Source organism: Lepisosteus platostomus, chromosome 14, assembly GCF_059453375.1.
Source record: "Lepisosteus platostomus isolate fLepPlt1 chromosome 14, fLepPlt1.hap1, whole genome shotgun sequence".
Classification (NCBI taxonomy): domain Eukaryota; kingdom Metazoa; phylum Chordata; class Actinopteri; order Semionotiformes; family Lepisosteidae; genus Lepisosteus; species Lepisosteus platostomus.
In genome coordinates, this window is record NC_142624.1 from 3,584,967 (window position 1) to 3,610,854 (window position 25,888).

The 25,888-nt window shown below is 44.8% G+C and overlaps 4 protein-coding genes across 5 annotated transcripts; 1 reads left to right on the forward strand and 3 right to left on the reverse strand.

The window, feature by feature from the left end:
- Nucleotides 1–263: 263 nt before the first annotated feature.
- Nucleotides 264–3,394, forward strand: LOC148648740 (uncharacterized). The gene is made up of 2 exons (XM_088606593.1): nt 264–498; nt 2,061–3,394. The coding sequence occupies exons 1-2, from the start codon at nt 458–460 to the stop codon at nt 3,004–3,006; spliced, it is 987 nt and encodes a 328-aa protein (XP_088462719.1). The 5' UTR covers nt 264–457; the 3' UTR covers nt 3,007–3,394.
- A 250-nt stretch (nt 3,395–3,644) lies between these two features.
- Nucleotides 3,645–8,988, reverse strand: LOC148648741 (uncharacterized). 2 transcript variants are annotated; one of them, XM_088606594.1, is made up of 6 exons: nt 7,793–8,988; nt 7,198–7,278; nt 6,273–6,650; nt 5,644–5,727; nt 5,018–5,062; nt 3,645–4,738 (listed from the first exon to the last, which is right to left on the reverse strand). In XM_088606594.1, exons 1-5 carry the CDS (start codon nt 7,821–7,823, stop codon nt 5,025–5,027), a joined length of 612 nt encoding a protein of 203 aa, XP_088462720.1. In that variant the 5' UTR covers nt 7,824–8,988; the 3' UTR covers nt 3,645–4,738; nt 5,018–5,024. The 2 variants fall into 2 exon arrangements, 1 of the variants encoding a protein (XP_088462720.1); XR_015926442.1 differs by lacking the exon at nt 3,645–4,738 and having other exon boundaries at nt 5,644–5,722.
- Nucleotides 8,989–9,125: 137 nt separating this feature from the next.
- On the reverse strand, nt 9,126–16,536 carry LOC148648742 (uncharacterized). The gene is made up of 5 exons (XM_088606592.1): nt 16,193–16,536; nt 13,877–14,635; nt 12,799–12,969; nt 12,355–12,528; nt 9,126–11,859 (listed from the first exon to the last, which is right to left on the reverse strand). Exons 1-5 carry the CDS (start codon nt 16,224–16,226, stop codon nt 10,478–10,480), a joined length of 2,520 nt encoding a protein of 839 aa, XP_088462718.1. The 5' UTR covers nt 16,227–16,536; the 3' UTR covers nt 9,126–10,477.
- A 6,662-nt stretch (nt 16,537–23,198) lies between these two features.
- Nucleotides 23,199–23,663, reverse strand: LOC148648743 (GTPase IMAP family member 4-like). The gene has a single exon (XM_088606633.1). The coding sequence runs from the start codon at nt 23,661–23,663 to the stop codon at nt 23,199–23,201; it is 465 nt and encodes a 154-aa protein (XP_088462759.1).
- Nucleotides 23,664–25,888: the final 2,225 nt, after the last annotated feature.

Genomic DNA, 25,888 nt, shown 5'->3' on the forward strand with positions numbered 1-25,888 from the left:
ACAGAATGAAATTAAAATATGTAGCACCTCAAAAAGCAGTCAGTTGTTACCTACCTATCCTATACTATATTCACAAATACTTTAACGCCCTACAACAACACGATAATTAGTACAGCAGAAAGTAGTAAATTCTTTAATAAAGAAAACAACTGCAAGAGGATCCTAAGATAACATTCTGCAGTTTGCAGTGTAATGGGTTTTTATCTGTAGCACATGAAAAGCACATGCATTCTTCCGTCCGGATCCCGCAATTGTGCAACACTTCCGCCACACTCGCTGAAAGCAGCAACTCATGAGACTGACACACCCAAGATGGCCGAGCTGTGAGCGGCTGTAAGTTGCGTGTGGGGTTCTCTGAAAACAGGAAAATCTCTGCTTTTCCGAAAGCTTGCGTAAAACTCTTGCTACACAGAAGCTGAAGGAAGGGGCATACCGCAGATACGAAGCGACGTTGTGCATGATAGTGAAGAGTTTGGTTCGGACAAAAGTGATTCTGAGGTATGTGCAGAACGTGAGGTAACACTAATATTGAGTCTGTTGCTTTTCTGGCGTTCTTACAAATTCTTTCTCATTGTAAAGTAGCAGGATTTCCCTTCGGTATCACTTGACCGATTCTCCTGACGACGGCATTGTACTGTTGTTAGTTTGTATGTAGTTGCGGAACAATACAATTGTTACTTCAGAACATATTAATAATGCACTGACTACAATGTTAAAACTGTTATTCACACGCATTAGGTTGGTGACATATAAAGCCGTCTTTCGAGTTGTAATAATCTGATGTTTTGAGGATTATATGGATTATAATCGGAATAATTTTGCACTCTTAATGTAGAAAAATCGAGAGATGTTAATTTGGAGTTTTCATCATTTTAAGGCATACGGACAGATACCTGTTCTGATCGGTTTGTTTTAGTATGAACTCGCTCTCACTTTACTCGACCTTAATGTTAATTGTACTTTGGAAAAATGGAAACTTGTTTGAAAAAGTCCGTGTTTCCGTGAAGGTTTTTTTGCCAAAGAGCAACTTGGAAAAATAAATCGGTCTTGTACCGCCCCCTAGTGGCTGTAATGGGAACCTTGGCTACTCTGGACTGTTTTTGACTTGCGCATAATTTAAACGTTGTACCCCTTTTAGTATTGACGTTATAAAGGTATGCATTTTAAGGGTTTCCATGACATGCCAGTTTATCACAGCCAATAAAACATACCTGCTGCTCAATAAGTGCTCACAAGTGTGGCTCAGTGATGCAGTGCTGCCTGACAGAGCTGGGGCCCTGGGTTCATATCTTGGAAATAATAGTTTCTTTATTAGCCCTATACAATTTCTTGCATTAGGAATTCTTCTTTTCGCATACCCCAGCTTTTCTCCAAGGAGACACAGACAGGGAGGGAAGCTTGGGGTCAGAGCGCAGGGTCAGCCATTGTACAGCCTGGAGCGGTTGGGGTGAAGGGCCTTGCTCAGGGGCCCAGGTAGGATTCCTCTGCCGGCTGCGGGATTTGAACCGGCAACCTTCCAGTCACAGGCACAGATCCTTACCCACAGAGCCACCGCTCCGCCCCATTGGGGTGCTGTCTGTGTGGAGTTTGTATCGTCTCCCTGTGTTCATATGGGGTTCCTCTGGTTATTTCCTCCCATGAGCCTGAAGTCATACTGGTGGGCATAATCGGACCCTGGTGCGAGTGTGTGCCCGTGGCGGTCTGCCCTGTGATGGACTGGCGTCCTGTCCACCACAGGGCACACCTTCTGACTGTTGCATGCTGGGATAGGCTCCGGCTCTCCCCCCCCAATATCCCTGAATTGGAAAAAGCCGTTTGAAATTGGATGGAGGAGGGTACCCCAAACCGGCTAGCGCCAACCAGCACTTCCCTGGTGCAGGGGTTTGCTCTGCACGCCCACCGACAGGGCAGCCCCCTCGCACCGAAACCTTAAATCTCCCCAGATGTTCATCTCGCAACCTGTCCACGTCGTCCCCCGGCCACGTTGTCCCGCCTCGTCTCGCGGCCTGGCCGAGCTCCAGCCCGCCGGCTTGCGTCTTGACCGCCCCTCTTCTTCCCAGGATGGCCTTCCCGGGTTTCGCCAGCCCAGCCGGCCCCAAGCCCGACCTCCACGTGATCTGGGAGGACGCCGAGCTGGTGGCCTACCTCCACCCCCAGCCCTGGACGCCGGGCGCCACGGTCCTGACGCAGAAGAAGCCGAGCGGGCCGTCCAGCATTTTCCACCTGCCCCTGGTGGAGTACGAGGCGCTGATGAGGGGCGCGCGCGCCGTGGCCGCCCTCCTGTGCCGGCAGGTCCCAGTGCACCGGTGCGGCCTGATCGCCGAGCCCAGGCCCGGGCAGCCGGCCCACGTCAAGGTGCTCCCCATGCACGGGGTGGAGCCCGTCTGGAGGCCCCACCTGGCTGGGGAGCAGGAGTTCAGCCCCCACTACCCGGGCTACTGCACCTCCAAGAACGGCCCGCGGGCGGCGGATTCGGAGCTGGAGCTCATCCAGGCCCGCATCCGGGCCCGGCTGCCCTCCCCCGCCCCCGTCAGCTACCGGTTCTTGGGCGACCCCTCCGACGACAACCTGTTCGCCCGCATCGTGCGCGGCGCCGAGGAGCAGCAGTGGCGCGTGTGGGAGGACGACGCCCACGTGGCCCTGCTGACGCCTTTCCCCAACACGCCCGGCTACACGGTGCTGGTGCCCCGCCGTCACCTGCCCAGCGACCTCTTCCGCCTGGAGGAAGACGATTACCGGGAGCTGACCCTCGCCGCCCGCAGGGTGGCCCTGCTGCTGGAGGAGGGGCTGGGCGCCCAGAGCTGCGCCCTGATGTTCGAGGGCTACGAGATTGACTACGCCCATGCCAAGCTCATCCCCCTCCACGTGCCCCCCCAGAGCCCCGAGCCCCCAGCGCCGCAGTTCACCCCCAGGTACAGCGGCCACCTGTCCTCGGTTGACGGACCCCCAGCAAGTGCCCAGCACCTGCTGGAGCTCCAGGCCAAGATCACACAGGGTGGCTCTTAACACACCCTGCGCGGGAGAAGGGAGCTTTCCGTCACGTGGAGGGATCTCGAGCATCTTTTTAAAAAAAAATAAATATACAGTTCACTGTCCATAATAAAATGTTCCCCATTAGCAGTGTTAACACTAGGGTGACCAAACTCTAAGCGCATGAGGGAGCAGACACAAACTCCTCAATAGCAGATCTAGATCTACATCTCATCTAGTAAATGGTAGATGAACTAGTAGATCAGCCTTTGTCCAGCATACAGGCCCCTGTGTTCTGAAACATATGACTGAATAAGAACAAAGGTTGCTTTCAGACTTTTGTTTTGAGAGTGAGGGAGGGAACGCGTTCTGAATTCATCGAGTCCTTTATCTCAAATCAATGCAAATAAAGTGGGGAAGTGTATTTGTGCAGCTACATGTCTTTATTCTCTCCGGTGGACTTTTAACCTTTTGCAGCCTGCTGTTTCTATGGCAAAACCTTGCTAAGTGCCAGGGAGGTGCTGCAGTGAGAGGACAGCTGTGGGATTCAGCGCTAATGGAGACAACGTGGTCCTGTGTCCTATCCTCCATATGAGCAATGGATGAGGGCTTCACTGGGGGATCAGTTATAGTGTTGCTGACATTCGCGCCACAGAATCTAATGACACAAGACATTTTTATACAGAAAGGTGTTCTATTTTTAAATGACAGTCTTGCACAAATAGCAGCAGGATTAGCACGACAGTAAGACTGCAGGGAGTGGGCTCTGTTTGGTTAGGTCTGGCCAGAGATTCTGCTTTTATACAGGTGTATTTAGAATCATTAGAATAAAGGCCAGGACCCAATGCTACGGTGAACAGTATAAATTATCGCAGTTCATCTTTATGTTCCTTGGACATTTTTATATCCTGCAGTGCCTTCATGTCTGTAGTGCTTTCTTCATTGGAGAATGTCACAACAAGTCTGACCTGTACTGGACGACAGTATGCCAAGTAAGGAGTAGCCTAGTAAAATCCATACACAGATGATCTAGTACAAAATCAGATTAAAGCCTATAATGTTTCTGGAATCACAGCACGTGTGTCCACATCATAGCTGTTTTTATACTGAAACAAGTTTTATATAGTGTGTGTGTATATATATATATACTCTTGTGGAAAAATTAGTAAATAAGTAAAGAAACAAAACAATATAAGAAGAATTACAAATGAGAGTAGACATTTTAGCCTGTCTGGCTCATTTGGAAGTAGCTTATTGAAAGAAGTCAGGGAGTTGGCTTCAGCCAGGCGGCTGGATAGCTTATTCCATGCTCCCATGACCTTTTGCAGGTCAGTGTTCTAGTTGTCCGTGTCTCACGGTTTATAAGTTAACCCTTGTGGCTTTAAATAATAATAATAATTACACTTCTATCGCGCTTTTCTGGACACTCCACTCAAAGCGCTTTACAGGTAATGGGGACTCCCCTCCTCCACCACCAGTGTGCAGCCCCACCTGGATGATGCGACGGCAGCCATAGTGCACCAGAACTCTCTCCACCCAGGGGAAATCGTATAATACAAATCTTGTAAGCCGGTTAATGAGAAACATTGCAAAGAGGGGCATTACAAGCAGTGCTCTTGATTCCTGACCGTGGAGGGACCTCCTTTGAATGACAGCTGATTCTTCAAAAAGAATGAGATCCACCGGGACTTGGTCTGCTGCCATTACTCTCTTCTCTCTGATGCCTCTGTGGTCTCTTCCATTCTCCGCTGATCTGGCACGAATCATTCTGGAGACAAGAAAATAATAATAATAATAATAATAATTGCTTACACTTATATAGCGCTTTTCTGGACACTCCACTCAAAGCGCTTTACAGGTAATGGGGACTCCCCTCCACCACCACCAATGCATCCTATTAAGGGAGCCCATCTGTACACTTCAACAGTGGAGCAGAAATAACCAGCAAGTAACTAAGTTACTTGAGATTTTACCACTTGCTTAGGTGGATCAGGGTTGTACAAGAGGTGGTGTGAGATGAATGCAGTTTAAGAGACGGCGTACTTACATTTTTTTCAACTCTCGTCTCCTGAGGTGTGCTCCTTTTCTTTCACTTAATGCAAAACAAAAAAAAAACCGAAAATCAGCCTCAAACATACTTGTCTTCTTCCTTTATAATGGAGTCAGCATTTGGTTAATTTCAGTCTGACCGATGAGGTACCTTTGTTCAAGACTTTGTTCTTTCAGCCTGTCAGTATAGGACATTCCCTTCATAACAGGACAGTACCTGGTAGCTCTTCTCTGGACTGAATCCAGAGCAGCAACATATTGACATGGTGACCAATAGTACATCCAATATGGTTTGTATTTTGCATAGACTTATCAGAGACACCAACATCCCACACATCTTTTCCTGGATACTTCAGTCAAATTTCCTCTTTCTATTAGGATGTCAGGCTGTGGTCCATAAAGAGCCACAAGTAGGGCTGCCATCATCGTAGAAAGCTTTGCTATTTCACTGAACATCATGTTGGTGAAACAAAAAAATGATTCCAGTTGCTGTTCTTACATTATAAAACAAGTGAAGTCTGCTGCCATTAACAAAGAAGAAGCTTTGAATTTCTCAAAATATACATTTTCTTTTTCTACAAGTATGATGATCTAGTAGATTAGAACGCTTTGATGTTTACTCACACTTTGGGCGTTCAAAGTCATTACTGTTTCTCCTCCTTTGCCTGTCTGACCCAGGAGCTGTTGCACTTTTGTCACTTTCCTTATCTCAAAGTAGAAGAACAGATTTCTGAGTAGCAGTTGTGGGATCAGAGGTTCACAAACAGCATTAATAAATTCTATAGCATTCAGTAACCTGGTATTAAACAGTCTCTACTAATGGTTAATTGCTACTGTGCATCATCATATGTAGTTTCCATAGGAAATCACAATTAACTAAAACTCAGATAAGATGTTAGGTGATTGGTTAATAATAATAGTTAATAATAACTGGTTAATAATAATAGTTATTCAGCATTGTGTGAGCACACTTATATGGCAATCCGAGGGTAAACTGAAGTTTATAGAAGGTCAGACAGACAAGAGTCACTCCAAAAAAATTATCAGGATAATTTTTTATGCCCAGTTAGACATGTAGATTGCTCATATCAACAAACCTGAGACGTTATCTGGTGTGAAAAAAGCAACGCACCACAATCTTCAAGAACGAGAGTTGAATGGAGTTAAGAATACTAAAATGATTCGAGGATGTGTGTTGTGTACAAGCCTTTAGGGAGGCGTGTGACAGGGCACCCCTTCCTGAAAGCACGTACCCCGAGAGATCTCATCACCGGCCAGCAACTGCCCAGACACTGATGCTGCCTGTGCTTTGTGAGCTCCAGCTGACACCTCTGTGTGGACAGCCTGCTGGTCCTCTGTGGCCAAGAACCTTCCGCCTCCCGAGCCTGCGACAGGTGATCCTGTGCTTTCGGCCTCCGCCAGGCCAGTAGTTACAAGTGGCAACTGGCTTGTGTCTGTGGAGCCAGAGCGCTGTCCTGCTCTCTCGGCCTCTGGCTGCCACGTCACGTCCTGTACTCTCGGGTGACTGGAGGCAGGGTGCTGCAGTGTGTTGTACCCGCTGTCGGGATCGGAGGGCTGCTTCTCCTCCAATCTCTCAGCCACGTCTTCCTTCCATTCAGGTACAGGTTCATCTGCAGGCAGAGGGTGGGAGAGACTATAATGGGATCATCCAAAGTAACTGGATCAGTGAGGCAGACAGTTATTAATTCCTTAATAATAATAATAATAACATTTTGAACAGATACTGCTTCCACTTTTTTTATTGCAATCAATAAAACTGTTAATGGCCATTAGAAGCATTTATTGAGTGCATTGAAAGGATTCAGTGACCCCAAAAGTGCTTTACTTCATCTTAAAGATTGATTCGAAACCAATTGATGTGCTCTGAGATGATGCAATACGTTTAGAAAAGTAAATCTACACAACAGAGTAATTAAATTATGCTACTTTTAGCCAGACTGTAACACTATTTCATCAAGCCAAACAGCTTTATAGATATGGTGTATTATGTAACAAAAATGAATTTCTGTTTAAATGAACGTGTGTTTACAAGCTTAGAAAACATACAGATTTCCTGTATTCTAAAATAAGGGGGGGGGGGGGTAGTTCATTAATCAGAAATGAAGTATAGAGCTTCACTTAGAGTGAGCTTATGTAGAAATGTTCAAATTGATTTACCGCTGACGGTCTGCCCAACTCTTTCAGCTTCTGGATCATGTTCTTCCGAGCTAGAGACCTCCTTATCTCCGGAGCTTTCGTCTGAAAGACATGTTACTGCTGAATACAGTCTGGAGTCATGCTTTGATCTTTTAATGTTACGGGCTGTTTTTTTTAAGTTACTTAATCAAATGTATTCAGTTGTTTACCACAACTCATAAACGAGATTAAAAAGAATGTTGTCCCATAGTTTCATGTTTACGTAACACCTCTGAAGTCTGTAGTATTGCACAGGAGAACAACTGATCAGGAAATTAATCAAAATCCTGGCAGGTGAACAGGAATGGCGCAAACGTGCAGGAACTAAAGTCATCTGTCGCGACTTTTAACTGAGATCCTCCATACTAAGACCCACCTTGCAACCATAATACGAATACATCGAAATCTCTCTATTCGGTATAGAAAGAATTGCTGGATCGAAACTAAACTCAATGGAATTCGTCCAGATCGAAACTATTCGGATTTCTTAGAAGAGTTGGGAAGCTGGACTTTTGTTGAGCTATCATTTCGGCGCCTCTAGAGCGGTAATAGGAAAAAAAAACCGCAAGTCGCTCACCTTGACTCCGAGATACACCTGTTCGATCCATTTCTAGGCTTCTGAAGCAGGTGTGGGGATCTTGCGATGGTTTTGCTTACAGCCTGCTGATCCAGGTGCCTGTCGATACAGGTAGGCGCTCCTGTGAAACACGAAGCGCTGTTTTAATTGACACCAAGGGTGTGGCGCTATCTTAGCATAGCTCAAATACCTGGGACCATCGCTTCAGCTGAGCACACCTTCCGCCTTCTCTTGAATATATCGAATTGTAATTGAATATACCAATACGAGTGAAACCGTGCAGTTCAACCACTATTTAGTAACAGCTCAACACCCCAGGCAACGCCACAGCCTCCGCTTCATGAGTTATTTCTGGAGCTTGAGACTGGATTGCTACTCATTGTTATTAAAAAAAAACACGCAGGTTCTGAGAGACGATCAAGCAAACGTCAACGGATTGCCGTCTTGAGAGCCTCTTTGAACAATCTCGTTAAGATATGAACCGTAGGAGGTAAAACTGCCGAAGACAATGCGGTTTAGTCAACGTTTTCATCACAAGCATCACTCCTCGTACAACAGGTTTAGGGTTGTAACGTTTAAAAGCCTAGGGACTGTTTTCGAATGGCATGACGACCTACAAAGGACTAACAATTAACAGTATGTCAATTGCCCGGTGTTGTGGCAGGTGGCTGCCTTTTCTTTTTTTCTTTCTGTGTTTCTGTTCCAGGACTAGTCCACACTGTACGCGTCGTCCTTGACTGCAAGGTCATTAGTGGGTGTCTAGACAAACAGCGTGGATGCTATCTGCTGTAGATTGCTAGCACTGTGCCAATGACTTTAAGAGGACGAGATAGCAGTAAAAAGGCGGATCCGTACGGACGGACAGCCTACAATTCATGAAAGCTGATACGAGAGACTGCTCGTCTAGTTGCAATCATTGCTGTTAAGTTACCGAATCGAAGAGTTCACAGACTTGTTCATGTGGAAATGTTTGGATCTTTTCTTAAATATTGCAAATAAATCTTACGCCTTTGTGTTATGCTTTTAATCTGTTTCTTGTCCTCTTTTATTCAAACTTTCATGAAGATCTTAATTTGGACCTAAACAGCAATATACAAGAACGTGGACTAATTTAGGGAATTCACGTTTTTCATGGCACTGCTGTACAAAGTAACTATTATGTACAAGCCAATCAATAAATCAGCAGGTTTATTTCATGCTGAAAGGAAAGGAAAAGAAAAGAGACATGTTTTGGCTGTGGAGGCTTCTTCAGGTATTATAAATGAAATTGGTTAATGATAGTTAATGATAGTCACAGTGCTGTGTCTGCATAATCACAAATGATCTGTTAAACTTTATGAACATTTAGATCATTAGAACTTTATTATATATTATATGAAACCATAAGATGTACAGTTAAATCTTATTTACAACATTATATACAATGAACCCTGCAGGATGACATAAACACAATTCGATAAAAAAATGTGAAATGTGAAGTGTATTTTCTGTGTCCACGACAGCCAGATAGGATTTCTGGATTTATGCTTACAGTTCACAAGGCCAAATAACAACAACAACAACAACAACAACAACAACAACAACAACAACAAAAAAGAGTCACAAGCGTATTAAAAATCTACCAGATCTTTCCCTGGCCCAGTCACCTGTGAATGGTGATACCTTGGCAGAGCCCTTACTCCAGCTAATTTTATGAACATCTCTCTGTACTAATGCAAACAAAAGCCCTTGCAGAAAGGACGTGGCTTGTCTATGTGGGCATGTTAATGTCTTATTAATTCCAGCCTTTTGTTTTAATATTTTAGAGGCGTATTTATAACAAGCTGACTTTGCTGAAGAATATAGTACCTGCTAATCATAGCATTAAATATACAGTAGCTCTTCCTGATGCCCATCCTCATTCCAGGGTATTTGTTTCACTGTCGAGGTTGCAATAGTCTGTTCTGGTAGCAAAATTAGTACATTTTAGGATTCTGTTTGTATAATCATGGTCGGAATGTATATCAATGCATTTTAGGATTCTGAAACATAAAGTAAAGTAAAGTAAAAAAGGGGCATAACATTACATCCTTTTAATCACAGTTTGACAAGTCTGATCCATCCACTTCCTAACCGTTGTATCCAGTACAGGATTGTGGGGGATCCAGGTGCAAGGCAGGATACCCCCTGGATGGGACACCAGTCCATTGCAGGAAAAGTCTAATCTACTCTAAAATGTAAAGTAATATAGCATCTTACTGCTATATTTTTCAATCCGTAGCTTTAGTCTGTCAGCAGATAGCATGCACTTGAAGAATTGTCTAGTCTCTTAATAATTGTGATTATAATTGTGGTTCAGATTGTGTTAGGGTAAACACACTAAGTTGTTCTTTGACACTGAACTCACTCATAGAGTACATATCACGTGTAGTCTGTGCTTCCTTGGTATACACAGTATCTCCCAGCTTCCTTGTGAAATCAAAGTTTGAGGACCAGACAGTGAGGATTTTGTTTTTTATCTGTCGTCTTTAAGTGTCCAATGATACAGTATCTTTTTTTAACTGTCGATGTCGGTAAATGTTCTGTCGTTGGTTTCTGCTTTGGCAATGCTGGAATTCGTCGGTCGCGCCAATAGAGCTCCTTGAATTTGAATTTGGCAGAAATAATGCTGCAGTGTTGAAAGGACCTTCTTGACAGGACAACGCTTTACTCTCTGTGGAACAGCCTTTTAACTCGGGTCTCTGCTTCAACAACTGCTGTCCCGATTTTTGCCCCTATGTAGGCACCCAGCGCAGCACCAGGAGGCGGTGTCTGCAGATCTGCTGCTGGAGTGGATTCTGCTGCCGATGCACTGACCTCCTGGAGCAGCTCTTTGTATCTCTCTACCTCTCTGACCTTCTCCTCATAGCGCTGCCTGAGCTCTTCGATCTCCCTCCTGTATTTCACGTGTTCCTGCCTGGCTGCCAGGGCCCGGGCTGTTAACGTGTTGACCGGCTGGAATATTTCCCCACATCTCTCTGCCTCTTCCCTGGCCTTTTGCTCATACTGGTCCCTGAGCTCCTCAATCTCACCCCTCTGTCTGTCCTCCCTCCTTCTCCTCTCCTTTTTCTGTTCCTCTCTCAATTTCCCCGTCTCTTCCTCCAGCCTCTCTCTCTGTTCTTTCCTTGTCTCTATTACTTCATCTAGAGCTATTCTTCTTTCCCCATCCCTTTCTTCTTGCTTTCTTTCCTCCAGCTCGGCTATCCACTCCTCCACAACTCTGATACGTTCTGTCTGGTTCTGGATTTCCGCCTCCATTTTCCGGAGGTAACACTGTGCTTCTTCATGGTGCTTCTCCCTTAATCCCTCCTCTTCCCTCTGCTTGACCTCTGCCCTCTCCCTCAATAGCTCCTCCTGCCTCTGTCTGATCTGGGCCTCTGCCTGCTGGTACATCTCACTGCTGTAGTTGCTGCCCTTATTTCCTGCGACCACCTGCTCTACTTTCTCCAGGAGCTCTGTGACCTGACTGCGATCATCCATGTTGTTGTTGTTGAGGACGTGATACCTGTTCCCACATCTCTCCACAAGCCATTTCAGGTCTTTGCTGCCTTCCTGGAAAAACTCCTCGATTGTCTTCCCCTTAAGCTCATCCATGTGAGTGAAAAGGACCAAGGTGTGCTCCACAGCCCCCTCCCCAAAAATCTCCTGGACCATCTCCAGTAGGCTCTTCTCTACCCCTGATGACCGCCCCACTGGAATCACCAGGAGAAAAGCGTGGGGGCCTGGGGAGGACAGGTTAATACAGAGCCCCACATCCTTCTTCACTTCTTCCTGAGAGAGTTCTGTGTGGATCCAGTCCGGCGTGTCCACCACAGCCACCCGCCTCCTGGCCACTCGTCCCTTCCTCTTCTCACTGTGTCTCGTCACAGCAGAGCTGCTGGCTTCAGAGGGAAACAGCTCTGCGCCCAGAACGGTGTTTCCTGCTGCACTCTTCCCAGCCCCAGTCTGTCCCAGCAGCACCAGTCTCAGATCAGATAGAAAGTAAGGTGCAGGGGTATCTAAACTATGAGTCTCCCTCAGGATTCTCCCTGGAATGGTATCTCCCTTCACTGCAAAACAAGACAGCTAAGACTGTTAGATTTTCTGGCTGTTGCAGATGAAATCACATAGAGACAAAGCTTGATGACCACCAACTCCATAAAAAAGTTCTTCAACTTTCTGAATACATGTCAAAAGAAGAGCTATGAGATCATAGATTGTCACAGGAATGGTATCTCCTTTCACTGCAAAACAAGACAGCTAGGACTGTTAGATTTCCTGGCTGTCGCAGTTGAAAACGCACATAGAGATGAGACAAAGCTTGATGACCCCACACTCCATAAATGAAAACATGTCAAAAAAAGAGCCATGAGATCGATGACTCTCACTGGAACGATACTTCCATTCACTGCAAAACAAGACAGCTAGGACTGTGATGTGACTAGAGATGTGACCAGACTTTATAACCCCAGAACTCCAGAAATGAATTCTTACACTTTTTGGATACCTGTCAGAAGAAGACCATGAGATCAATGACTCAACAATAATGTCTCCGTTAGACTCACAGTTTGGTGGATGATCTACGCTTTTACTCCTCTGGAGTGGCAGGTGGGATTCCTCTGTCTCTCTGGACAGCTTTGTATCCTTTTGTGTCTTTCCATTCTTCTGCTTCAGCTCGTCTTTCTCTGAGGGATTCTCCGCACTTTCTGTGTCAGGAGTTGTTTCTTCAATTCCAGGCACTGCATGAGAAGACAAATCTCCCTGAACTCCCACTGAACTAAAGCCTAACGCTTAGTTCCTAAACGTTTCACGTGTGTGCCAGTCAGGGCAACAGATCCTGCTTTTTAATGAGGGTGAAAAGTTGAGTCACTCACTCTCGTGGCATGACAACTTTTGGGTTGCATGAGGACAAGAGCAGACTCCATTTTCTGAGAAGGAAACTCAACTCACCGTCACTTGCTCAGCAAGATCCGAACTTGAGTGGCAACGAAAGCGATAATCAGACTCACGGACAAAATGGTGCTTCTTGCTGGTTCTCCTCTTGAATGAAAGTACAGATTCCTCTTTCCTGTTCCCCCTCTCCCCTTCCTTCAGGTCCTTTCGCGTCTGTTTCTCCATCTCTTCTCTGTTCCCGGGAGAGTCTCCACTTTCTTCGGCTGCAGCTCCTTTTCCTCCAGATGCTAGATAGGAACACGATCAAGGCAGCGGTGAGTTTCTGCTTCACCCAATCCCGGCCCGTCCCTGACTACAAGGAAGAGACCAGCTTCTCACACTTATTGCACTCTGTAATGAGTGTAACGACCCGGGTCAGGAACCCTTGAGGAGGGCCGGAGAAAGGGGACTGTTTCTCAGACCAAAGCGCATGGAACCCCTCACCTGCAAATCTACCTGGGTCAAATGCTAAAAGTTAATTAAGTGGTTAATTAACCATGTGGTTAAATCAGTGCAGGCTCACATCACATGACCCAGCGAGTACTAGTATTTCTTCTAACTGATTAATAATTTGCTAGATTTATTTTTCTTTTATTGGGTTCGGTTCCGGAATTGTCAGGGAGTACTGATTTACCTCAACAAATTCAGTAGTATCACGAAAGCAGCTGCTTTCTAGAAGCAGGAAAACGAGTCTCATGTCTCAGAATATTAGTTCAGTTAAAGGCTCACATACATAGCCAAGGGCTCAGCTGGAAGAAAAAGCCAGCAGACCCTGAGTTTAGGAATACAGAATTGGCTAGCGTTGATTTAGAGAGCCCTGTAAGATCAGGGACCCAGGACTACTACCACATTAACCAGCCTCAAGGAGGGCGGGGGAATTCTTGGTGGTTTCTACCCTAGTAAAGCACCATGGGATCGTGATACTGCAGGCTTGACCCTAGTCAAGTCATCACCCTAGTAAAAAAAACGTAACAAATGAATAACCAGACCCACAAAATAAAATGGTTATTTTTGTAGCCACTGGGCTATGTAATGAGCGTGACGTCTGCCTCTCACTCAGAAGAGCGCACACAACGACGATCAATCATTTAGTAAAAAATCTACACAATTCAGCTTGCTACTTATAGCACCCATTAGTGTTTCACTAAGACTTACTGATGGGTGGTGGGTTCTTGCCATTCGACCCTTGTAAGTGTATTTTAGGTTTCTCAGTCTTTTCCTCCAGCTCCCCTTCCTTTGGTGCCTTGTTTTGGCCTTGCTCTGTCTCTGGGTAACCCTCTTTATTACCGAGAGCACAACCCCAATAATCACCAGCCACCATCTCCTCGATTTTTATCAGCAGCTCTTCCACTTGAGCACGATTGCCCGTGTTGTTATTGTTGAGAACGTGGTACCTCTTGCCACACTTCTCAATGACTGCCTGGAGATCCTCCCCTGCTTTCTCAATGTGCTGCTCGATGGTTCTGTTCCCTAGCCAGTCTCCCCTGCTGAACACCAGGATCGTTTGGCTCCAAGCACTTTCACCCAGCAGCTCCAGGTGCTCTTCCACTGCTTTCCGGTGCTTGTCTGTGAATAAGTACACCGGAACCAACAGGAGGAAGATGTGGGGACCCGGGGGGCACAGATACACGCTGCGCCTGATCTCCTGCTTGACTTCCTCTGGGGTGGCCTGTGTGGAAAGCCACTGCCAGCCCGGCGTGTCCACCACAGTGACCTTCCTCCCCGCTATTTCTCCCTGCCCCGTCTGACACTCCTCTGTCTCCATGTCATTGTCGAACTCCTCGCAGCCCAGGATGTTGTTTCCAGCCGAGCTCTTGCCAGCCCCTGTGCCCCCCAACAGCACGATCCTCAGCTCGGCGAGGGGCAGGTGTTCCTTGTGGGGGACGTCTCCCCTTTCCTCTTCTTCCGGCTCACCTGTCAGAGACAAAGACCGCCCTTCATTCCCTCTTCAAAACTCGACTCTTACATGAGCTGCTGTTTGTGAGGAACCCCTGTCGAGCTCAAGGTATGATAATTGGGGTGCCCATTTCGGTAAAGGAGGAGGTCCACCAATGAGAGTGGCGGTACCTCAGCTCTTCTTTCTGCCTCGCCAGCTCACACGGGTAGAAGTTCTACAGTGTGTGCGTGTATTCTTGGATACAGAGCTTGAATACTCTGCTCAGCATATGTAGCCATATATGAGATTGAAATTACCACCAAGTTTAAATTATTTCCCTCCATCCATTTTCTAACCAATTCTTCCACGTCAGGGTCGCGAAGGGAGCTGGAGCCCAGCCAGCAACAAGTGCAAGACAGGGTACAAGCCTGACACACAGGCACAAAGACAGACACAGATGCACACACACTCACACCAGGTCCAGTTTTCCCCAGATGCCAATTAACCTACCAGCATGGCTTTGGACTGTGGGAGGAAACCCACGCTGACCTAATGAGAACATACAAACTCAAGGTAACACCCCAGCTATGGGGTTGAATCCTGGGCCCCAGTGCTGCAAGACAGCAGTGCTAACCACTGTGCCATCATGCATCCCAGTTTAAATTATTAATATATATGTTTTAAATATGGATTGTTCTCCTCATTTTACACAGGTGAAGATAACAAGTGACAATTTAAACAACCTGCAAAATGACATTTATGAGTTACGCATTTTTTTAATCTACTCAGACAAGAGTCACTTCATTGGAATCGCTTAACATGTCTTTACCTTCTCACAGCCTAATTTATATGCCAATACTTTACAAGTGTAAAGCAGTTTTCTACAGATAAAGTATATACTCTAGCCATTAAAAGATGGCTATTAAAAAAAGCCATAAACGCTGCCCAGTAAAATGAAAGCTTTCAAAGGAGGGATCATTAACTCCTTTGTTCCTGTTTAATTGGAAAAGTGCCCAAACACACCAAAGACACATTTGATGATCCTTGGTAACTGGTGATAAGAGATCATTTACTTTTTAGAAGGCACACTGAGTCAGAACAGTTAGTCTGTTGGTGAGATCTGGAAATGATCTGTAAGTAGCAGGCTTGCAGGTCAATGTCAGATAAACTTTTTATAATGTGTCAGATCTTCCCTAGAGACAGTCAAGCCCAGCCTGAACACAACAGAGATCTGCTGAGATATTCTTACAGGCTGGAGAAGTGGAACTATGAGACTCCAGCTCCGTCTCCTCAAATTCACATTACAGCAATGACGTAACAGGCACACTCTTCTGCATAGCTTGTAAGAATGTTTTGGGAAAAGATTCCCAAGCCTCTTCACTCTCCCAGTCCTGCACCCCTCTCTTAGACCCGAGACACACTGTCAGTCTGCTACAGTTCCAGCAGAACCTCAGATGGCCTGCCACAGAGCAGAGGTTCAGAGTCCTGCTCAGATCCTCTGATCGCCTGCTGGGTTTGGACACTGTTCCTCATGCTGCTGCCCTACTGAGCATCACCCTCTCCTGAGCCCAATACCCTCAGAAACAAGCACTCACCGGCACTAAACCCCAGACAGCCTCCGGTCGCCATTTCTCCCTCTCTGTTCTTCTGTTTACAGTCTGATCCCTTTACTTGCAGGGTGCAAAGTGCGCGTGTATTTTCTTAAGGGTGATAAACTGTTTCCTGTTCAGATAAGCAAGTCTTATTCACACCCTTTACTGACAGGTCCACACCAGCTGACAAGCAGCAGGTATTTCCAGCAGATACCTGGAGGAGTGTGGGTCCAGATTAAGATGTTTCTTTTCTTCTTAAGGTGGTGAAGTCTACCGCTGGTGCTTGTGCACTTCACTATCTCTGGATCATTGAGGACAGGAGCCCAGGGCAGTCTCTCAGGATGGAGGTCACACTCACACTGACACACCCTCACTCCAAACACCTCTGGATCTTTGTGTTTCTGGTAACACAAAGTCAACCTGGCACAGACCCATACAGTCATGCGGCGAATACTTGAAAGAGTCTAACTGAAAGGACGGTATGAAATAGAACAAAAGAAAAAAACCTGAGTGATATAAACAACCTTTGCTTGTTTTGTTCCCCATGAGCTGACAACAAGCCAAGACAAACTTGATAATTTGAGTCTCATGACCAGGTGTGAAAGCCTTGTAGCTGCTCTCTCACTGTGAATCAAAGTGCCACTTGATATCCAGAGATCCGGTGCGGGATTCATAAATACAACCTTATCTTAAAGTTTGATTTTCTTAAAAAAATTTAGAATTGCCCATTACTTTCTGTTATACTCACCTGCTTTGGAGCAGTGAATTGTGTGTTTTTCATGTCTGACCTCATGGTTACGGACCCTGCAACTGCACACGGGAGAAACTGAGGGCTCTTCCAACCTGCCCAACATTTGACCCCTTCATCTTTTAACAAGACACAGGCAGCACAGCGGAGGAGAGGGGTGTCATTCACAGACTGCACTGCATGCTCAGGATCACCTGAAAAGCTGTAGAGGTCACTGTGCCTCTGTGAGCTGAGACCCCCAAAAGTGAAAATCCACAAAAGTCCTTTTAATACGCAGCCATATGTAGGACAAATAAGACCACTAAATGTTCGCTGTAATGCTCTCCACTTATCTGCACGTGATGGAAATTTTGTTTTGGGGCTTTTGTTGTGGTGGGGAAATGACTGCCATGGAAGTACACTAAAAAAAAGCGATATACACGGCCGAATGTGCCCTTTGCTGGACAAGTCTGTGTGCAGCATTTCCTCAGCCAATTCAAAAAGTGATGGAGATACCTCATCTTAATGTCTGAACCATAACCTCTCATGAGACTGGCTTGAACTTCTGAAACTGACATACTGCTCCGCTACACTGAAGACGGGGTTTAATTCTAAAAGAGCGGTTTGTTTGCCCTCAGGTATGAAGACGCCAGAGACAAAATAGGAAGCAAAACAACATCAGAACAAAAAAATGGGAAGGAAAGAGCTTCTTTCAACTTCTGCATGATGGATACAAGCCAAACGCTTATGAAAGCACAGTGTTTTATTGTATTTTTATCACAAACATCAAAACCTTGATGAAAGTTCTTGCAGCGTCACTGCAGGGTTTGCATTAACAGAATCGATTTCTAGAGTAGATACTCACTTAGGATCAGGGATTCCCCTCTTTTGAGCAGATCGGTTTTCACCATTTTTTTTTGCAGTCTGAACAAAACTGAGCTCATTCACAGTTCCGTTTGATAAGTGGGGTGGAGTAGCCAACACTGATCCTCCAGGTCTGGGTTCCTGCTGGTTTAGGGACATTTTGTTTAAAGACATCTTGTCCACTTAGTCAGTTAAACGAATGTGTCACTCAAGGACGGGCATTATTTACCCCTGGGGGTAGATTCATATAAAAATAAAAACATCTAGTATTTGTAATTATTCAATTCATAGTTTTATAAAGGAGTAGATGAGGCACCTAAGCAGCTCAAGCAAGAAAGGCCCTCACTCCAAGCACCTTGGGATCTTTAAGACCCAGGTGTCATGGGTTCCAGCTTGGGTCATATCACTGCAGATGCTGTCCATCTTCAATCCCCCGTGTAGTACAGGAGCCTTTGCTGTCTCCTGATGTTATCAAACTAAACATTAAAAAACTGCTAAAAAGCAAAGCTTATTCAAATTGGTAACAATCAACGCTTATAAAGTGCACAATATCAGACCATCCAGGGGGTTCTCACAAACAATCACAAACAATTAATCATCTTTTCACCTTGCCAGTGTGCAATTTCTTACCGTTTCAGTTACAGTACTTTATGATTTTACTCTGACAAACATCTGTGCAAAAAAACTAGGAATATGTATTGCACTTCAGTCCCCATTGACAAATTTGTTCTGAAAATCAAGTCCCGCAACGTCCTTTTGGCAAGACCAATCGTCAGTTTCGTGTTGGTTTAAAGACTGAACTATAACAAAGTACATTGAGGGGCTGGACAAATATTTGCTGGCACAAGCAGTAGATAACTCCAAGCCTCTGCAATTCATGCACCAAGTTGTCTCAAAAATATGTCAGCTGTCTGCACAACCACCACAGGCATCCTCTCCACATGTAGTTGAATGGTGTGTTACTGCTACAGCAGGCATTCTGATTAGATGTACAATCTCTGGCTGAATAGCAGATGTTACAGAACACGGCACGGTGACGTTGTTCCTCTCCGTCCACTGGAAACAGAGAGAAGGAGAGAATTGAGTAAATGCAGTTTTAAAGGAAAGTTTTGGATGGGAAGAGGTCAGACCCTAACCTCTGCCACTTCTGCTCCACGGCGCATGAAAGTGTCACGATTCTAGCCCACCCACCTGCATATTTGTGTTTTGCAACCCTCCCTCCACCCCATCAACATCCTTGCAGAAGCTTCTGCCCTCACCTTTCGTGCAACGACCCTGTTTTATGGCACACTGGACTAAGTTTTAGGCTAGGGAGAGGCGCTGGGCCCACATGCCACTGTGATCGATTGCTGGCAGAACTGCACTATTCACAGGTGTTTGGGTAGAATGATCCTGTGGTGGGGGATCTGGGCTTGGATTGTGGAAATATGCAATGAGCTACCCAGTCATGTCGCTAAAGCTCATACTGCCAGGGAACCTATACGTGGAATAGGAGGATCCTTATTCGTGACCGGAATCCCACAGGACACAGAGTAGCAAAGGGACAATCCAAAAAACAAAAATCCAAAGGCTGGGTCGATAAGGGAGGCAGAGGGTCCAGTAACAAGAGATATTCAAAAAACAATTCAAAAGGCAAAATCCAGAAGGCGAGGTCAAGAGGCGGAAGCAGAAGATTCGTAACGGGAGATCAGTCAAAAGGTTTAGAACCACACACTGCAGAATACTATGAAAGGCTTCTCAATAGTGAGCATGGGAAGGTGTGCGAAGGGGGTTTAAATACTGAAAGGAAAGGGGTGTGATTGGATGATTGGTTAGGGAGTGAGAATTTGAGGAATCTGATGCATGTGAGAATGTGATGGGTTCAATCAGGGATGAGATTGGGAAGCAGAGGTTCCGGGAATGTAGCGTCGTTTGCGAGGGAGAGTGTGGGGCGTGACACATACCTTTATACCTTTATAGTATATATATAAAAATATGAGTATGGGCCTCACTAGTAGTACTTTATTTATCAACAGGATAATGACAGTACTGTATCTTAATCATTGTAGATATCTTGTATTTTACAGTTAGATAGATACTTTATTGATCCCGTGAGGGAAATTGCAGTGCAACAGCAGCTTAACACACACAACACAGCCACAGTGTAACGAATTATATAATAATGGTACAATACATACAATACAATACAAGAGTTACTCACAGTCCGGACACACAAGAGGAAACTAGAACAGAACAGTACACAGAAAAATCGTATCACACATATGAATATAAATATAGATGTAAATATAGATATAGATATAAATATAGATATAAATGTATTGCACAGGTCCCTGGCATATATTGCACAAAAACGGTTGTAAACGGGAAAAAGAAAAAGAAAGAGAACAGATGTAGCAGTAGATGTGTAGATGTGTTCAGTCCAGAAACAGGTCACTGTCGATGTTGCCTCTGCCCAGACGCAAGGTGGATGCGTTGTACAGTCTAATGGCAGAAGGCAAGAATGACCTCCTGTAGCGCTCCCTGTCGCACCGTGGATGAATCAGTCTATTGCTGAACGTGCTCTTCATTCCTGCAAGCCTGTCATAGAGGGGATGGGAGAAGTTGTCCACGATGGCCTCTAGTTTGGACACCATTCTCCTCTCAGCCACTACCTCCAAGGGGTCCAGGTCAGACCCAATGACAGAGCTTGCTCTCCTGATGAGCTTGTTCAGCCTTTTAGAATCCACTGCTCTAATCCCAGAGCCCCAGCACACCACTGCGTAGAAAATGGCGCTCGCTACCACTGACTGATAGAACATATGTAGCATCTTACTACACACATTGAAGGACCTGAGCCTCCTCAAGAAGTAAAGTCGGCTCTGTCCCTTCTTATAGATGGCCTCGATGTTCTTAGACCATTCCAGTCTATCGTCGATGTGCACTCCCAGGTACTTGTACGAGTCCACCATCTCTACGTCACTCCCATGGATGTAGACAGGAGTAGGTTTGACCTTTTTCCTCCTGAAATCTACCACCAGTTCCTTTGTCTTTGTTACATTCAGTTCCAAGTGGTTCACCCCACACCACTCCACAAAGCTGCTGACCAGTCCTCTGGACTCCTCCTCCTGTAAGGAGAATTCCAGGGGTGCAAAAGAATTCCAGGGCAGGACAGCCCAGGAGCAGAAAGGCTCCCAAGGGCAGGACATTCTCGCAGCGCGCCTCCTGACCATCCTAAGACTCAGCTCGGACAACCACAGAATGGCCAGTGTGTCCGAGTGCCAGAACTTTCCTCTGTTCTAAGAGTCTAGAGCGGAGGTTGCCAGAGAGTAACCAGAGGATCCACCCGAGGTTAGCATCAGCAGCAAGCCTCGTGAACAGGTCGGAACTGTGGACAGCTGAATCAGTATTCAGAACTAGCGCTTCATCAGGAACGAACCGGTCCTCTTCCTGACCTGCTGGGACCCAGTATCTTTTCTCCTGTGCACAAACTTCGATAGTTAAAGCCAACACTAACTAGCCAGTCTTCAGAGAGCCTCAGCAGCGCACTGTCGCAAGCCGCACAGCACAGCCCGGCACCGAGCCAGAGTGCGCGGATTGGACAGCAACAAGCCTGCAACTGCTTCTTTGTGCCCGCAGGAGATCTGAATCCCCAGAGATTGGATGAGTATTCAACTTCACTGCATTACAGCTCAAGAATTCAATTGTTATCCCAACCAGTTGATATCAATTTAATTCCTAAGAGTTATGTACTTGTTTTGAGTATCTAATGTAGAAGTTGTAACCAAGTTCAATTACGAAACGGTCTAAATGAATGATATACCGAACGTATGTCCTCTTGATATGTGTAACTCTTTGTAACTGAATGAATATATACCTTTTGTATTCTGATAACCCTCATGATAAGATCTGTTAGGTTTACATGCATATTCTATGTATTAATAAATGTATTATTGTGTATTAGTGCCTGTGTGTGTGCGTTGTTTGAGTTATACCTCACGGTTGGATTCTAATGCCATTAAAAGAATCAATTTTGTGATTTACGGCTACAATTAATAGTTGTCCCCATAAATGCCCAAACCCTACAGAACTGGTGCCTCGTGAGAGCACACTACACTGGCGATGGAAATTGTGGTTAGTTGGTTCTAGATATAACTTTCCTAGAAACCAAACGGCTTCACAAGAGACCACAAAGGTTTCCTTTCATACTAGTGACAAGATTCACTTGAAATTTGCAGGGTCAATGTGTTTTTTGTTGCATACTTTGTTTTGCTTGTACAAAAGTATGGAACCATGGTGGTCTATATAGCATCCATGAGTATATTAATAAAATAACTTAAAACTAATTGATTGTGTACTTAGCCTTAAATACACTGACAAGTTGTAATTATTCAAGAGGCATACGTGATATACTGTACTTTGCACATATCTAATACATATCATGCAGCAAACCCATTACAATGAAGGAGTATCACTGAAAGATACTTTAGATCTTTCAGTAATACTGGATGAGTTTTATTTATTGGGTTTGCAATCATTTCATGACTGAGTCAGGTTACAGCAAATCTTTCAGGGAAAGCCCTTGACATTTAGGGTCACTGAAGAATGTAGTTTTTCTGCGGCGTCTCTATCAACAAGTCACTTTCTTTCTTTTCTGCTGCTCTGAAAGTCTCGATGACTCGTCAACACCCTCCTACATGTTTAGGAACTGCAAAAGCTCATCAATTGGTCCACTGTTAAGAGCTGTTTGGTCAGAAACAACAGCTTGCAGGTTGAGGAGAGACTGAGGAAGGGTCTATGTGCTGAAGCTGTTGGAGAAAGGACTTTTAAAGTTAGGTAGTTTTGAAACTTAAATAAACAGATCTTTGAGAGCTCAGCAAGAATGAAAACTAGCAGAGAGTGTTCCTCCAGAGCCAGGGTTGGAAATTTAGAGGACGTAACGTTGGTGTTTTGCTCATGTTGCTGTAGGCAGGGATCCACAAATGTCCCTTGTCTGCTGCTTAGTGTCTACTATCTATTATATTCTGAGTTCTACTCACAGGCAATTAAACAATTAGCAACTTGTGCTGGTTTCTTCCTGCCACTTTAATCTCATTTCGTTATTAAAAGTACGTGTACATGATTGTGATGGTAGACTTCATAAATTAACTGTACAAGGACAAGTAAATTTCCTACATATCGACGATCCGTTTGGATAATGACATCTGCCGAGCTAATTGTCATTATTGACAGGGAAAAAAACTCCCAACTGGCAGTTTTTCGAATCAGGTGCTGCAACCTTCTCAGCTCTTATGTTTCAATCAGACAGAAGCTACAGCCATTTTAATACTTAACGAATATTGACCAATGAATAATGACAGAAGTTATGCGATGAGTTTCTTGAGAAAGGCGATGATATTAACTCACTGGTAGGGTAGAATAGCTCTTTGCTGTCTCTCCTTCTCAGCAATTTGACACTTTCTGGCTCCTTCCTCTGTTCCTGAATACTCCCAACTCGTAGGAAAATCTTTTCGTCGTCTTCGTAGTGACCCCCCCATTGGCCGCCACCATCCCCTCGATTTTCTCCAGCAGCGCTGTGACCTGAGTGCGATCGCCTACGCAGCGGTTGTTGAGAACGTGGTACCTGTGCCCGCATTTCTTGATCAGCTGTCGGAGGGTCTTGCCTTGTCTCTCGATGTGCTGCTTGATCGCTGAGTCTCTGAGAGAATCTCCCCAGGTGAACAACACAACGGTGTGCCTCCAGGCTCTCTCGCTGAAAAGCTTCATGTGCTCCTCCAGTACACTCAGGTAATCCCCCGAAAACAGTCCCACCGGAATCACCAGGAGGATCGCATGAGGTCCCGGAGGACACAGGGACACACTCTGCACAATCGCTTGCTTGTCCACCTCCGGAGTCAACTTGATCATATTCCAGCCCGGTGTGTCTCAGGAATAATTACTGGTCTCAGGAAAACTCAATTCACTCTGCAACAAAAATGACTGAGGGGAGAGTTGATCACAATAGACCCACTGTCTGCTGTTGAATGAGACTCAAGCTCTCTCTGTTAGAAGTGGCAAGACGATGTTTTAGAGTTACTTACTAAACCATCAAATAAGTGGGATGAGCTAAATGCCCACGCCTCTCATTTGTGACCATTCTCATGTTCTTATGTTTAACTCTCACAGCAAGTGCACTGGGAACCTCAAGGTGGCGCTAGAGTAGCACCCAGGCCCCTCTAGGTGCTGTCCCCCACCTTCAGAGGCACAGAACCAGCGAAAGTAGGAGGAGGAAAGGAAGTCCAAACTTCATCTCTGTATTCTAGAGATGTCCTCCACACCACCATCTCGTGTAAAGGAACGAGGCAAAACTCTTAAGCATTGTGGCTCAGATTTCAAACTCAAACCTACAGGGTTGAAATGTTTATACTGAACTCTGTTATGAGAAAGACCCCTGTTTCACAGCTCGTGCCTGACATTTCTGGTAGACAGCTTGCAGTTACGTTTTTACAAAATACTGTACATAAAAGTATAAAAGACTACAGTACGAAAAAACAAATTGAGACTGATATTAAGTTGCTCACTATCAGTCCTTTATCACAGTAGCTTTGAATAACTGACCCCAGATCTATATTTAAAGAAATGGGTATCCACTCATGTTAAGTGATATTCTCTCTTTTACGTTGCATGTCCAGAGAGATATTTGTGTTACAGAAACACGCTAAACTAAAGTAGATTCCTCTTTAATCATGTTGATATGGATGTCTCCAGGTTTGTAAAAGAGTTCGGAATGATCCCCAATAAATGAGCAGCAGACATATCTAAATCCTCTTCATGAAACAGTTTGGAAAAAACAACCAAAAATATAAACAGCTGAGCATAAGGAGCTACAATAACAACAGTCTCATCTACAACAACTACAACTGCCACCGCCACAGCCCCTTTACAATTACAACAACATGCCCCTGTGACATTAATACTCAGTTGCTGAACTCTCACTATACTCAGGGGAGTCTGAATTCCCCTTGGCCACTGTGAGCTATACTTACTGTAGCTGTAAACAAGGCACAGGTGCTTAAACCACACAGATTCTCTTGGTCACTATAGGCTGCAGTAAACGTAACCTCCTAGCAACAGAGACATTGTGATTGCCGTTTTTGCATAAAATGGCTTGTTTCACATGGGGAGCAATTGCTCAGTGTGATTACATGTTTTAGTGCTGTTGAACATCGTGTCCTCTCCTGTCCATCTTTGTTCCCTGACGAATAAACTAGATCCCATCACAGCAATCTTTTTTTAAACCAGTAACACACCAGTTCACAGCTCCTGTGACTAAATTGGCACAGAAAGTTGGCCGTAATTGTTTTGTTCACTTAGTTAAATTATAGTTTCATTTTTCTGTGGGATTAATGCTAAGTGTGCCACAAAAGCAAAATTAAAACAAATCTACTGTATTTTTTTCAGAAACGATTAGATGCATTTATTAAATTAAATGTATTTATTTGAAAAAAAAACTTTTTTTATTGTAATCATTTGTTCTGGACTTCTGAGTGATGATCACATTGGACCATCTGAGAAATAATTGGAGAATTGTAATAAATCTCTTTATCTAGAATTTGCTGGGTTTGCTGTGCATGCCTAACTATTCTGTCCCAAAGAAGAAAATGGGGAAAACGTTTTTTGCATGATCCACTTTCTACAAATCTCTTTCATTTTTTAAATACATACACATGTTACACAGTTATCATAAAATACTGCACAAATTAATCTATCTATTAGTTGTAAAACAAATGTTATACTTTGTCACATTAACAAACTAGTGAAGAAGGTAACCACATTTTGCAATTTGGTGAAGTGGGAAATAATTTATTTAAAATTCAAAGTATTAAACCAGGACATACATAGAAAAAGATAGCATTAACACTGTTCATAGTGACCGAAGCCTGCAGACTGCAGAGTGCAGTTAAATTGAATGGTAAAGGGTTTTATTGAGGGCAGCACAGTGGTGCAGCGATGGGCATTTCTGCTTTGCTGTGGTCCCGGGTCAATTCTAGACCTAGAGTGCTGTCTCTGTGGAGTCTGTATGTTCTACATGTGTTCGTGTGGGTTTCCTCTTGGTGCTATGGTTTCCTTCCGCAGTCCAGAGGCATACTGGT